Here is a 15,894-nt window from a genome sequence, read left to right on the forward strand (position 1 = left end):
AGTAATGTAGAGAGTGAAGGACAGGGAGAAGTATATAGCTTTCCTGATCCTGAAGTGTTTACACTAGTGATTCCAGTACACTCCCCAAGAAGTAGAACTGAACCTCATGTTACCCTAAAAGTCAGGGGTGTAATCTTTATAATTGTATGCTTAATACTGGAGTGGCTAAGTCTGTGCTAAAGGAATCACCAGATGGAGAATGTGATACTGTGGGGTCATTGCAGGTTGTAGAAATATCAGGTACACCCTTTGAGGTCAAAAAGCTACCACCACTTATGGTATCCCTACGTCTCCTGAATGTGGAATACTCATTCCTGTTAATGCCCAACTCCCCAGTGAATCTTGTGGGGAGGTTCTTGTTATGTAAATTAAGGACAACAGTTGTGTGTACCCCAACTGGTGACATATCTCGAGTTACTAGAGGAGTCATTAGACCTATTCCCAGTGCTATTTTTAGACAGCTTAGATACAGAGAAGGAAGAGAACCTTATTTATGAAATTCCTGCAGATATTCCTGAGACTTTATGGGTGACTAGTTCAACAGATGTGGTGGGATTGTTAAAATCAGCTGTACCTGTTAAAATTGTTACTAAGGAAAGTCCACTTCCATCTATCCCACAGTACCCATTATGTAGAGAGGCCATTGAGGGAATAATACCAATAATTGAATCCCTCATACAACAGAAGATTATAGTGCTGTGTAGATCAGAGTACAATACCCTAATATTGCCAGTAAAGAAGCCTGAGTTCGATGCCAATGGCAAAGTTGTATATCGCTTTGTGCAAGATCTCAGAACAATTAATAACCATGTAGTTAAAAGACATGCTATTGTTCCAAGTCCTGCAACAATAATCTCATCAATTCCTAGCCATGCAAAATACTCCACTGTGGTAGATTTATGCTCTGCATTCTTTTCCATTCTCATTGATGAAAACTCACAAAAGATATTTGCTTTTATATAAAGAAAGGCACACAATACACATGGTGTCATTTGCCACAAAGTTACACAAAAATGCTTATAGTTTTCTCACAAATACCAACACAAGCTTTGCAAACATCAATTTTAGAATCTTTTATTTTATTTATTTTATTATTTTATTTTTATCTTGAATATTTTCTCCTAATTACATATTTCATGTTCTTTCCCTCTCCCCCAAACTAGCCAATGCACAATTCCACTGGATTTTACATGTATAATCAAAACCTAATTCCATATTATTGATAGTTGGACTAGAGTTATCATTTAGTGTCTACATCCCCAATAATATCCCCAACAACCCAGTTCTCTAGGCTCTCCCTCAGTCCCTAGCATTCTCTACTGCTGAAGGAATCATCCATTTATCCCATGACTGTCTTCTTAGCTATCTCAGAAGCCCTTTTCCCTCATGGGCAGGCTACTAGACTTACAATGAGAAAAGCTTGCTGCCAAATCCCAACTTGGACACAAACTAGCTGTGTGATCCTAGTCAAATCACTTAACCTCTTAGTGTCTCAGTTTCCTCATATTTTAAATGGGGATAATAATAAAAGCACCTAACTCATAAGGTTGTTGTGATGACTGAAAGTTCATATATGCAAACTTAAAATGCTTTGTAAATGTTAACTATTATTGTTATACTTGGCAACCCTCTGGAGCAATCAATCAATCACCATTTACTAAGTGTCTACTATGTGTCAAGCACTATACTAAGTGCTAGAGATATCTGAACTTTTGTATGAGTCACTTGAGTTTGAAATAAGCAATAATCATTTGGAGAACCAAAAGTAAAAACTTGAACATATATGACAATTCCTAATTTTAAAAAACCTTAAGATCAAGGCAAAAAATATATAATGTTTCCTCTAACCTGTCTTTTTCCTTCCAATAAATTCCATATAATTTCTTTGTATGCTTAATGTCTTTGGGGGAAAACTAACATATATGTTGCAGACCCATTGGTTTTCTTGTACTTTTACAGTGTGTGGTTATTTACCTTTGGGTTTCATGTATATCTGAAAATATAAATTGAGTCTTATGGTGACAATGGACTCACTAATTGAAAATGTGGGATTTAAGGTGACTTTTTTGCCTCGTAACTGTTGGCTTTGATGATGAGACACAACTAAAGCCTTCTTTGATCATTCTTTATGAAACAAATCTCTTTTCTCTCCTATGTGTTTTTCTCCAGGTGTGCATTAAAGTTACTATCATTAATTTTACTGTGACCAAATCTGGCCTGGAAGATCAGTTACTAAGGTAAGGGTGAGTTTGTTTTGCTAGCTACCTTTTGTACATATCAAATGAAAAAAAATACCAATAGTTTTTGCCTTTGAATCCCCATACTTGGTACAGAGCCTAATGCATAAGGGTTTGTTAAATTTTTGTTTGAATGACTGACAATAAAAACCTTCAAAGCTTCCAGGGTCTTCCTAGTGTTCCTGAATATGTTTTTCTCTTTCCTGGCTATGTCTAATTATAGCATTTAGCAATGAAAAGAGCACTGAATTTGGTGTCAGGAAGACCTGAGATCAAATCCTACCTCAGATACTTACTAGCTATGTGACCCTAGGCAAGCCACTTAAATGTTTTCCCCAGGTTTCTCTTCTCTATAAAATGGAGATAATGATAATACCTACCTCCTAGCATCATTGTAAGAATCAGATGAGATAATATTTGTAAAGTGCTTTGCAAACGTTCAATTGCTATATAAATTCTAATCATTATTGCCTTCTCCATCATTCATCATCATCATCATCATCACCATCATCACACCATCATGCATATACATACATGTCATCATCACCACCATCATCACTATCGTCCATATTAATATACAGACACATCATACATATATGTACATGTGTACATACAGATACATGCATATATCATCACCATCACCACTACCATATCACCATCACTGTTATACATATCTATATATACATACATCATACATATACATATATATTATCATCACCACCATTTCCACGACCATCATGACCATAATCACCATCATTTTCATCATCATCACCATCATCACCACCATCATTACTATCATCACAATCATCATTACTGTCATCACCATCATTATTATTATCATCACCACCATAATCACCATTATTTTCATCACCACCATCATTACTGTCATCACCACCACCACCATCATTCTTATTATTATCATCACCATCATCATCATTAGGTTGCACTCTTTCCTGTAACCATCTCTGCAGGTTGAAATCCTATCCACCCCTCAAGATCTATCTCATAAATCACATTTTCCACAAAGCTTTCCCTCTTTTCCCTAGCAAAAAATAACCATTTCCCCCTCTGTCTCCTCCCAACACTTTATTTCTGTTTCTCATGCTTTCATTATAATCCAATTTGTATGCATTAGTCAACATGTCTTATATCACATACTAGATTGTAAGCCCTTTGAAAACCGGGATGGTTTCTTGTTTGTCTGTGTAGCCCACTCAATGCATTGAGTTAGAGAATAGTAGCTGTTCAGTCTGTTTATTGATTGTAGTAGATAAATAGCAGATGCAGTGCTTGGCAGACCTTAAAACTCTATATAATAACAGTAATAGCTGCAAACATTTATATAGTTCCTACCACATGGCAGGCACCGTGCTAAGCACTTCACAATTATTATCTTATTTGATCTTCACAAAAACCTTGAGAGGTAGCTGCTATTTTTATTATCCCTGTTTTAATTTACTCATTTCAGTTGTGTCCAATTCTTCAAGACCCCATTTGGGGTTTTCTTGGCAAAGACACTAGAGTGGTTTACCATTCCTCTCAGCTCATTTTACAGATGAAGAAACTAAGGCAAACAGGGCAAAGTGACTTGTCCAAAGTCACACAGCTAATAAGTGCTGAGGTCAGATTTGAACTTGGATATTCCTGACTCCAGGCCTAGCATTTTACCCACTATATCTCTTAGCTGTTCCTAATACCTGCTTTATAGATGAGGAAACTGAGGCAAACAGATGAAGTGACTTGCCAGGATTTACACAGCGAGTAAGTGTCTGAGGCTATTATAATTATCACAGAAACAGAGTCACAGAATTTGAGTGTTGGAAGGGCCCTTGGCTACCATCTAGTCCAATCTGTAGACCAAATGAATCTTCGCAATAACATATCCAATAGGTGTTTATATTATTATTATCATATTGTTTATCCATTGATTCTCAATAAAAAGAGCTATCAAGTTTTCCTCATTTTTCATAGCTAATATTACCTTTTTCAGAAACACCAGAACAACATAGAGGAGGCCCCCTGTCACTCCTGCCAGAGTACACACAAACCTTCCTGCCTTTGGCTGGTCTTACCAGCCATGTTGTTGTTGGATCAATGACATCTCAGGGAGATGTCATGTCTGTAAATTATTCCTCTGGTTTCCAAGCCCTACTACTTGCTATACTATTTTACTTTGGCTTACTTATACTCCTTCCTCACTTTCCTCTAGGTCATGCCCCATTCATTCAACAATTAAGAAACATTTAGTTGTCTACTGTGTTCCAGGCACTGCAGAGGGAAAACAGCAGAGGAGCTTACAGTCTTCTGCCTACCTTTTATCCATCACTGGGGAAAAAATGAATAATGAACCTTTAGAGACCCATGACTATATCATAAAATGGTACATTGTCTAAAAATGGAATTGGAATTGTGATGGTTACAGCAGAATGGGGCCCAGGACCCTAGAGCTGAGCTACTTCTGCTAAAATATGAATCTGGAGTTAAAAAGAAGATTGAATATCTGTGGATTATAAATGCATATCATTAAGCCATATAGAAGATATTATAAGCATCCTGCACAATGCCTAGCACACATTAGGCAGTCAACAAATGCTTGTTGAATTGAGTTGAAATGAGAAATATAATTGTATCAGAAATGGAATATTATAATATCTAGGATACTTGAAGAGAGAAGCCAAGAACCATCAAAATGGAAGAAGTTAGAGTGATATCTCGGGGAAGAGGAGGGCAGAGTCAGGAAGAAGAGTTAAAAAAGGAAAAACAGGTCCATCTAGAGACCATTTATTTTATTTTATATTATTTTATTTTTTAAATCCTTAACTTCTGTGTATTGGCTCCTAGGTGGAAAAGTGGTAAGGGTGGGCAATGGAGGTCAAGTGACTTGCCCAGGATCACACAGCTGGGAAGTGTCTGAGGCCGGATTTGAACCTAGGAGCTCCTGTCTCTAGGCCTGACTCTCAATCCACGGAGCTACCCAGCTGCCCCTGAGGCCATTTATTTTAGAGCTAGCTGAGGGTTACAGAATCATAGGAACTGAGCCTGGTATTTCATTAGTACAGGAAGAAATCAAGCAAGAAAATGTCTCCCTGAACTATTGGCACAGTTCAGTCTTAGAGCAGAAATTCTTCAGCCAGGGTCTGTGAACTTCTAAAAAAATACTTGAATAACTATATTTCAGAATAATTGGTTTCCTATTAAGTACTATATATTTTAATCTTATGCATTTAAAAACTTAAAATTTAAATAAATACTTTAAAATTTTAAATGGAAGATTGCTGTCTTTATAAATTTAAAACTATTCCTATTTCTAAACATACATATATGTTAACATATAAATATATACATATATTCTGAGAAGAGGTTTATATGTGTATACATAGAGATACATACATATACATATATAAACATATATGTAAAACCTGATTCTGAGAAGGGGCCCATAGGTTTCCCAAGACACACACAAAAACGTTCAAGGACCTGAGACTTAAAGAGTTACCAAAAGCAAAAGTGTCATCCTCAAATAGAAAGGGAGTAGTGGGTGGGGAAACACAAAATGGTCCATCAGGATCTCCACAGGCACATTTTGAGTTAGAAAACTACATAGTGAACTATTGAATTTTTATTTATTTTGCTAAATGTTTCCCTTTTACATTTTAATCTGGTTTGGCTCCTGGGCTGTCTGGGTTGGATACCTCTAGCCCAGGTCACTGAGAGGCTGTGACTTGCCCAGGATCTCACAGTCAGTGAATGGGAGAAGCAAGATGAGAATTGAGGTCTTCCTGGCTTCAAGACCAACTTTATATCAATTTCCCTCTGCTGCCCTTTTACGGCTAGGAATGGGATAAATGAATGAGGTCAGCATCAAGCCAGTTTTTTTAAGTAAAGAGTATGATAGTGAGTCCCTAAAGGAGGGAAGAGGAGCGCTCCGGTGTCCTCTGACTTGTCTTTGAAGCAGAAGGTGAGTGTTTCATGAGGCCCAAATTACATGAGGGAGGAGCTAGCAGGGTCAGAATTTGAGTGCAACACACAAGACTTAGCCAAAAGGAATTCTACTAATGTTGCCATTATGCCAGGAGGGAGTCATTGAAACACTGGCATCACTAAACATGGTCAAATATCTTTTCCAGTGACGTTGTGAGGCTTGAAAAACCTGAACTAGAAGAGCAAAGAGTTCAGCTCATCGTGAGAATTAATACTGACAAAAACCAGCTCAAAGCCATTGAGGACAAAATCCTAAAAATGCTGTTCCAGTCCGAAGGAAACATCCTGGACAATGAAGAACTTATCAATACCCTCCAGGACTCCAAGGTGAGAAAAGCATCTTCCTTGGAGCCAGAAACAGGTCAAATGCTTAGCACAGAGCCTGGACCATTGAACATGCTTAAGAAATTACTTTATTCCTCTGCTGACTTCAGAGAAGAGACAAAAGATCAGCTTTCTCCCCTCCATGATGGTTCTCCTATTGACTTTTATTGTATTATTTATTTTATTTTGTATTTATTGTATTTTATAAAATTAAATTTATTTATTTATTCAGATAACTTCAGGTGCCATTAAAACCAGACTCATCGAGGCAGAGTCCACTGAAAAGATGATTAATGCTGCTCGGGAGAAGTACCGGCCTGTGGCAACTCGGGGATCCGTCATGTACTTCGTCATCGCCAGCCTCTCAGAAATAGATCCCATGTATCAGTATTCCTTGAAGTATTTTAAGCAGGTAGGTTTTGTCTCGGTTTGGTTCTCCTACAAACCCTTTTTTCCAAGTTTCCCTCAAACGACCACACGATTCTCCCAAAGATCCATGCTTGAAGGAAATTTCTTGGGGATGGACGTTTTGACCCAAGTCCTTAAGATGGCCCATTCCACGTAAACAGCCTCTAATCTCCTAGTCACTATGATTTGAAGGCTGTTCTATCTCCTGTTAAGACCTGTAGAGCCCAGAGAACAAAAAGGAGACCTAAGGGGAAGATTCCCCTGTACGACCTTGCATCGATCTCTTCTAAGTCCTTGGTCTTCCTTTTAATGGCCAAACTAATTTCACGAGTATGAATTCGAGTGAGCGATAGAACAAAGGCCTTCTCCATACCTTGTCTAAGGAATTCCCACCTTGGTTAGAAACTCAGTTCTATTTTTTGCCCTTTCTAACATTACCCTGCAAGAGCCTTCATAGCTGTACATTCCCATAATCTAAATCTAACTTGTACATTCCCAATATAAACTCACGATTCTTTGATCCTATCATTTTTCGACTTACACCATTTTGCAGTCCTCCAACCCCATTCATTCTTGTACCTTGACCTCTCTAGTCAGCTGCTTCAGAAAAACTTTGCCCCTCTTCTGGAACATGATATATAACTTACATAAACTTGAAGTTACATAACTGTCGAGAGGAGTTTTAATTTACTATTTATACATTTTTAAACACTTTTCTTTTTAAGTTTTGAGTTCCAAATTCTCTCCCTCCTTCTATCCATACCCTATCCACTGAGAAGGCAAGCAATATATTAATTATACATGTGGAATCATTTAAAATATATTTCTATATGAGCAATTTTTTTTAGCAAGAAAAAGGCAGCTAGATGACACAGTCAATTGAGTGTCAGACCTAAAGGGAGGAAGACTCATCTTTGTGAGTTCAAATTTGGCCTCGGGCACTTACCAGCTATGTGACCCTGGGCAAGTCACTTAACTCTAGTGGCTTCAGTTTCCTCATCTGTCAAATGAACTGGAGAAGGAAAAGGCCAACCACTTCAGTATCTTTGCCAAGAAAACTCCAAATGAGGTCATGAAGAGTCAGACACAAGTAAACAAGAACAAATAACATTAGTATCATAACAATGAAGAGAGGTAGAGAGGATTTTTAAAATAATAATATAAAATGAGAAAATTATACTTCAGTTTGTTCTCAGTGTTCATCAGTTCTCTCTCTAGGGATGGATAGTGTTTTTTTCATCATGGGTCCTTGGATTTGTCTTTGGATCATTGTATTGATCTTTCACAGTTGTACAGCATTTTGCTATTGCTATTCACAGTAGTCTCTCAGTTCTTACTTCGCATCAGTTCATATAGGTCTTATGTTTTTCTGAAACCATTCCCCTTTTCATTTCTCATAGCACAATAATTCTCTATCACAGTCATATGCTACATGTTCAACCATCGTCCAATACATGAGTATCTCCTTAATTTCCAATTTTTGGACACCACAGAAGAGCTGTTATATTTTTGTATAATATTTTGTCCTTTTCCTTTTTCTTTGATCTCTTTGAAATATAGACCTCATAGTGATATTACTGAGTCAAAGGGTTTGCACAGTTTTATAGCCATTTGGACCTAGTTCCAAATTGTTTTCCAGAATGACTGAATTAGTTTACTACTCCATCAACAGTTCACTATGTACCTATTTTTCCTCCCAACATTTGTCATATCTGACAGGTGTGAAATGTTACTTCGGAATTGTAACTTTTCTTTTTTTTAACCATTTATTAATATTCGTTTTTAACATGGTTACATGATTCGTAACTTTTCTTTTTAACTTTATAATTTAACCTATTTTTTAAATTAGTCTCTTTCCCATATAAGCAATGGACACTTAGGGATGTTTATTCCTAACACCAAAACTCATGATTCTTCCTTTTTCATGCCTTTTAGAGCTTTAGCTATTTTTAGTTCCACCTTTTTAATTTAATAGCCATTTACTAGCAAAAGATCAGATTAAGAGCTGGGAAGAGAAGTATTTTTTAAAAGACTAGTCCCTGCCCTCAAAGAGCTTACCTTCTACTGGAGGAAACATGTCTCTCACCCTGTTCAGTGTTGCAGGATCACCCAGCTTACACGTGTCTGAGTCTAAATTTGAACTCGAGTCTTCTTTATTCCTAGCTAAGAACTCTCTCCCCTGTACCACCCAGCTGTATCCATCCCTGCCCCTCCAGTTCTGACATCCCAAGTTTGCTCTACCTTTCTAGGTCAAGTCGTTGTGGGCAGTTTTTTCAACATTTGCCTAACATTTATGATTGGAAATGGAGCTGGGGGGGGGGGGTGTCAGCAGAGAACTCTCTCTTCCTTACAGTTATTTAACACAACCATCGAAACCTCAGAACGGAATGATGACCTGCAAGAACGTCTGGAGATACTTCTCTCCCAGACCCTCTTGACGGCTTACACTAACGTTTCTCGAGGGCTCTTTGAGCAGCACAAACTTATCTACAGTTTCATGCTTTGTGTTGAAATCATGCGCCAGAGAGACGAATTAACAGAAGAAGAATGGAATTTCTTCCTCCGGGGTTCCGCAGGCTTAGATAAGGTAATGCCACCAAGGGAGTAGAAAGAATAAATCCAGGGATCTGCAAAGGCTTTGGGTCAGTTGCAACTTGTCCCAACCACCATGGAGTCCGTCTCAGTGAGAGGCACACTTCCTGCTTCCCCATTCCATTTGGAATTCTCAAGCCTTTACTGTTAGGTCTCCTAAATAATAACTAAGTAATCCTCCTCACAACATACCTCTATACCAAGTTGTATCCCTGAGTTTGTTCACTCACACTTCTTTCACCAGCCAGCCTTCTTTTGGGAAGATGCTGAGAGAAAATCCAACAGACATTCTTCCTGCTTGAACAGCATAGTTCGCTGCTTACCTTAGACAAGAGGTTGAGTTTTAGCATGGTGAGATAAAAGAGTATTTGCTGTTTGTCTTTGTAAGTTATTGTTATTTTGCCTCTATAGGAGCGCCCTCCCAAACCTGATGTCCCCTGGCTCCTAGATGTCATATGGTTTGCCTGTGTTGACTTAGAAGAAACCTTCCCAGTCTTTCAAGGACTTACGATGCAGTTACCCACCATTCCCATTATGGTCAAAATTGGTAATGTAATAGATTTCCAGGGCTCTATTGGGCTCCTTACCTATAAGAACCCTGACACCCAAGCACCTATTCATTAATTGATTACAATATTGATATTTTTGCTGGGAAATTTCCTAATTTTTAAGTCACTGTTAGCTATTACTTGACTTTCCCCCCTGTTGAACATTGTGTTCTCTACAGTATTCTTCATTAGGTAAAAAAATTCTTTCAATTTTTCCTAGCAATGATTTCTTTTAGTAATGAAGATTTATTTAGACATAGTCATTTATTGGTTGCCAGGCACTATGCGAAGTGCTAGGAGATAAGAGATACAACCCAAAAGCAAAAACAGTCTCTACCCTCAAGGAACTTACATTCTAATAAGAGGAGGTTTGCTTACCATCATGAAAGGATTTCCTTGAAACCAAAATCTGATATTAGCTTGGAACCCAAAAAACATGAAGTTTTCCTACTAAGAGCAAAGGGCCAGCAAGATCTCATCCACTCTTACTATCTTACCATCACTAGCATCAGCAGAACAGAAATCCTGACCCAGATAAAAGAGCCCATAATAGGCATTACTTTTTTTTATCATATTAGACCTGGAAAGTTGTTGTGGTAAAGTCAGTGATGTCCAACTCTTCGTGACCAGCACCATTTGGGATTTGCTTGGCAGAGATATTGGAGTGGTTTGCCATTTCCTTTTCCAGCTCATTTTACAGATAATGAAACTGAGACAGCAAACAAGGTTGTGACTTGCCCACAGTCACACAACTAATGAGTATATGAGGCCATATTTGAACTCGGGTCCTGACTCTGAGGCTGGCACTGTATCCACTATGCCACCTAGATGCCCACTGAAAAATATTTCAAAATATCTAAGGGGACATACCAGAGGACCAACTGGTCTAGGAGAAGATAGATGAACTTATATAGTCATTAACAATTCTACCATAACCTTAATGCCTGATAGTGGTAGGATTTATTACAGATTCACCACCATCCCAGATTAGGCCACTCTATTTATGATGGCAACCATATCCTGAGATTTTTCCATCTAATTTTTACATAGAATTATAAGATCATATAGTTAGAGTTAGAAGGGACAAAAAAGTCATCTAGTCTAAACCTCTCATTTTGCAGATGTAGAAGTTGAAGTCCACTGCAGTTAAGGGACTTATCCAAGAACACATAGAAATTGCAGATCCAGGATTTGAGCTCAGATACTATGACTGACCACAACTTTAGTGTCTTGCACTGTACCTTACTTGAATGATTTGAAATTGCTCTCAGCTCTGAAAAAAATATGGAACTTGAGGGCAGCTAAGTGACTCAGTGAATTAAGAGCCAGACCTAGAGATGGGAAGTCCTGGGTTCAAATATGGCCTCAAACACTTTCTAGATATGTGACCCTGGGCAAATCACTTACCCCATATTTCCTCACCCTTATATCTCTTCTGCCTTGGAACCAATACTATTGTTTCTAAGACAGAACATAAGGGTTTTAAAAAACCATATAGACTTTTCTGAAAGAATAGACCTAACATCAAGCATCTTCCTAACTATTTGATAGAGGCCCATAATTCACAGCTCATCTTTGAAATGGGCCTGCTAAAAGTCCTTAAGTTTATGATCTTCTACCCCCATAAGCCAAATGACAGGAGGAGCTAGCAATTGGATTTTGCCCTTAAAACTACCCAGCTTTAGTCATATCCTGCCTTGTTCCAGATCTCCACAATACTTCCCAGATATCTTTTGCCATAGCACCTCCTCTTGGTCTATTACTTTCACCCTCTCCCCACCAGAAAATCTAACTCAACCCCATGGAATCATCCAGTGTTGGTCTTTTCTTGGTCATAGCACTTTCTGAACATCTCCAAAGATGAAATTCTTTGTGTAAACACTCCTCCCTCCTTCCATCTTTCCTTTATATGTTGACTTCTCTCTTTAGAATATCAGCTCCTTGAGGGCAGGTACTGTCTAGCATGTTACTAATTGGTATCTTCAGTGATTAGAACAATGCCTGGCACATAATAAATGCTTTATCTAATTTATACATCAAGCATTTCCTACCATCCTCAACAGGACCAGGTATTCCATCAGGCAATGGCAGAATTCATAGAGTACCATGCAGACCATTTGGCTTTGGGGGGAGCTCCTTGTTACAATCTCTTGGTGAATAGTCTTTTTCTCTGCCTGGTGAATGTATATAAAAATAAACAGAGGATAACCTTAGGTTAATGTGGGACTGGGATCATGTTGCTAGCTGAAGACTAGGGAAAGTCAAAGAAATCGATAAAGAACAAAGAATCCTTTTACTCAACCAGTAAAGCAAGATTGTTTGACAGAGTACAACCATCCTACCCAGACCAACCACTATAATATGCCAGAAATCGCTCTCCCTTGACATCTATGTATATACCATGCTTTCTTTTTTATTTCCCTTATTCCCTTATGTATCATATCCCCCTTCCTAAATTATATGACCCATGATAATAAAGATGATGATAAACATAAAGAATGTTTATTAATCTCTACATCTCCCAAAGTGCTTAGCACTTAGTAGGAACTTAGTAAATGATGAATTGAGTTGTAATAGTTTATCCATTGAACACTCATTTTAATCCTTCTTTGAAATTATATTTTTAGGAAACTTTGAAACCTATCTTAACCCATCGCTCTTGGAGGACGAAGATGAAATGGAAGAAGATGAAATGCAAGAAGAGTCTTCAGAATCCCAAGACTACTGGAATGAAGAATTAACTATGTTTCAAAAACTAATTCTTGTTAAATCCTTTAAAGAAGAAAAGGTAGAATTTTGTTTCTCTTTTTAGAAACTAAGGGAATATTTTTATCATCCCCTTTCATACAACTTCTGATTCACAGATTAGTCTAAGGCAATGGTTCCCAAACTTTTTTGGCCTACCGCCCCCTTTCCAGAAAAAATATTACTTAGGCTCCTGGAAATTAATTTTTCCAAAATTTCAATAGCAATTAATAGGAAAGATAAATGCACCTGTGGCCATCACTGCCCTCCTGGACCACTGCAGCACCCACCAGGGGGCGGTGGCACCCACTTTGGGAATCACTGGTCTAGAGTATTATTTCAATAATCACCACAGGCCAGCTGCACCTAATTTTGAATTCCATGTACCAACAGAATCAGCACTCCAGATAAGGTCTGAATGGTCAGATTATTTATCTGAGTGATTTCAAGATTATTCATAAGGACTGCCCCAGGGGCAAGAATGCCAATGTGCAGTGGCTGAGAGCTCTCCAAGGTAGCAGCAGAGGTGTATACGTGCATAGTACAATTTGTCTGTAATCAAGAGGATAATGTGGGCCAACCAAAACAGTTGGAAAAGACTTGAAGTCACACAGATCAGAGAATCAAAGATTTAGAGTTGTAAGTTACCTTAGAAATCATCTACAAGTGTCGTACTTGCCCCTTGGAGCCAATTGCTGCTGGCAAAATTACCCAATACTGCCTGAACCAGATTAAAGTGTAACTAGGAAATGTTTAAAAATAAATTAAAGTACAATATAACACAGATAATGTTAAGTTCTGGGTTCCTAAATCAATATGTGGGCGGCTAGGTGGTGCAGTGGACATAGGCCTGGCCTGGACTCAGGAAGACCTGAGTTCAAATCCAGCCTCAGATACATACTTTCTAGCCTAGGCAAGCCACTTATCTCTATTTGCTCAGTTTCCTTTTCTGTAAAATGATCTGGAGATGGAAATGTCAAACCACTCCAGTGTCTCTGCCAAGAAAACCTCAAATGGAGTAATAGAGAATTGGACACAACTGGGAAGACCGAACCATATCATAGCAACAAATCAATATGTGACCCACAGAGGTGCATTTCTACTTGGATTTGGCACATACTGGTCTAGACAACCTCCTCATTTAAACCACTCCCTCCCCCTAAGAGGTTCAAGTCACACACATGGCAAATGACAAAAGGTTTTGATATAATGTCTCAGAACAGAAAGGACTGTAGGGAAATGATGGCATTCGGGAGCAATGATGACAAGAAGAACCTTGTGAAGGCAATAAATCAGGACAAGAACAGCTCAGAGTCTGGGAGGCTTGTTGCTTATTACTATTGTTGAATCCTTTTTTATCTGTGTCCAACTCTTCTTGACTTTCTTTTGGGGGGTTTCTTGGCAGAGATACTGAAATGGTCTACCATTTCCTTCTCTAGTTCATTTTACAGATGTAGAAACTGAGGCAAACAGGGTAAGTGACTTGGCCAGAGTGACACAGCTAGGAAGTGCCTGAGGTCAGATTTGAACTCAGGAAGTTCAGTCTTCTTGACTCCAGGCACTGCACTCTATCTAATGCACCATCTAACCACCCTAGTTGTCACAAGTTACATATACATCATAAAAACTAAAAATCTGAAAACAAGATTTAAGATGGACTTGCCTTAGCTCCATCTAAAGTTTTAGGTTTTCACCTGCCTCCCTCATTTTCATTTGCATAGGACATGTAAAGGATCAGAGAGTCAGGGAGAAACATTGATGGAGCCTCTCAGTCAGACAGCTCTTGGAAGTTTAATTTTAAAATCCCCAAAAATTATTTTGAAGGCATAGTGATGGGAATGTAGAAGAAGTAAACAGAAAGAGCAACTTTCTAGTCCTAAGTCAGATAGAGGCTTGTTTCTGGTATTCAAGGAAAAGTAGGTTCAAAGACGTGTTAAAAGACCGTAGGGAGTGTATGGAGTGCTTAGAGAGGACTGGTGCTGAGCCATTTTCAGCCCTACTCATCCACCTTCGGTGTCCATCTTTCACCCAGCTCTGATCTGTGGCTCCAAGAAGCTATAGCATGCACAAAAGTTACACTTCAGCTATCTCAGTGTCAGTTAAACCAAGTTGAGAGTAACTGACAGTTCTCAAACCCATTGGTGAGGCAAGGGAATGCCTACTCCAAGTATGTGAAGACCTCCCCCAGAAGAATTAGGTGGATGAGAATAATTTGTTCCAACAGCCATGAAAATGGCTTAAGGAAGCATGGTGAAGCTCTTCAAAATTTATCAGATCATTGAAGAGGACAAGGTAATCCACTCCATCCCAAACCACCTGTTACCCTGACTTCTATCTTGACCCTGGGTAAGAAGACTATTTCATTGAATAGTATGGAAGAGAGAATGAAGCTGATGACTGTGTAACTCTGCCTCACTTAGATCTAATTCATGGGCAAATTGGGTCATCACCTGTGATGCCATTTGTCCTCTTCTTAACAAAGAACCAATAGCAAATGCTTGTAGACCCTACTTACCTGGATCTCCTTTGGGTGTTCCAGAAGAGTTTGTCTGTGGAAGCAAACATTTTCCTGACGAGAAAAGTCATATATAGCCAAGACTCTGGGAACTAACAAGTGCCACTCCTTATGGTGAAAAGGCAATTGTGGATTTTTTCTCTTAATCTCATGATGAGGTATATATGAAGGTCTGAATGAATAAAAAAATCAAAACTCAAATCTCTGCACTTTCAGCTAAAAGAAGAATGATAGAGCCTCTTTGTCCCCTAATGAGGATGAAAAAGCACCTCATATCTAAATGAGAATAAAAAAGCACTCAATCTTGAATTCAGAAGCTAGAAGAGCTCCATAAGTAAATAAATAAATGTTCAGTGGAACAACACCTACCAGTCCCCAGGAATCTAGAAGAACAAGACTAGCAGAATACTGCTGGAAGATAAAACGTGCCCCATTGAATGGGAACAACATTGTGATATGAGAAGATTTAGTGGATCTAGAAGTAATAGAAGTTTGTAACAAAGTTTGGAGGCCAAGGGTATGCCTCTCTATAGGTAATGATTGG

The 15,894-nt window shown here is 38.5% G+C and overlaps 1 protein-coding gene across 1 annotated transcript in view; it reads left to right on the top strand.

Moving 5' to 3' along the window:
• The window catches only part of DNAH6 (dynein axonemal heavy chain 6), a 219,116-nt gene that overhangs the window by 158,462 nt on the left and 44,760 nt on the right, over positions 1 to 15,894 (top strand). Inside the window, exons 55-60 of the mRNA XM_044659302.1 lie at positions 2,170 to 2,237; positions 6,365 to 6,545; positions 6,775 to 6,954; positions 9,304 to 9,537; positions 9,954 to 10,089; positions 12,718 to 12,878. Of these exons, the coding sequence (XP_044515237.1) occupies positions 2,170 to 2,237; positions 6,365 to 6,545; positions 6,775 to 6,954; positions 9,304 to 9,537; positions 9,954 to 10,089; positions 12,718 to 12,878 (960 nt within the window). The remainder of the gene's footprint in view (positions 1 to 2,169; positions 2,238 to 6,364; positions 6,546 to 6,774; positions 6,955 to 9,303; positions 9,538 to 9,953; positions 10,090 to 12,717; positions 12,879 to 15,894) is intronic.

Source organism: Gracilinanus agilis, chromosome 2 (assembly GCF_016433145.1).
Source record: "Gracilinanus agilis isolate LMUSP501 chromosome 2, AgileGrace, whole genome shotgun sequence".
NCBI lineage: Eukaryota > Metazoa > Chordata > Mammalia > Didelphimorphia > Didelphidae > Gracilinanus > Gracilinanus agilis.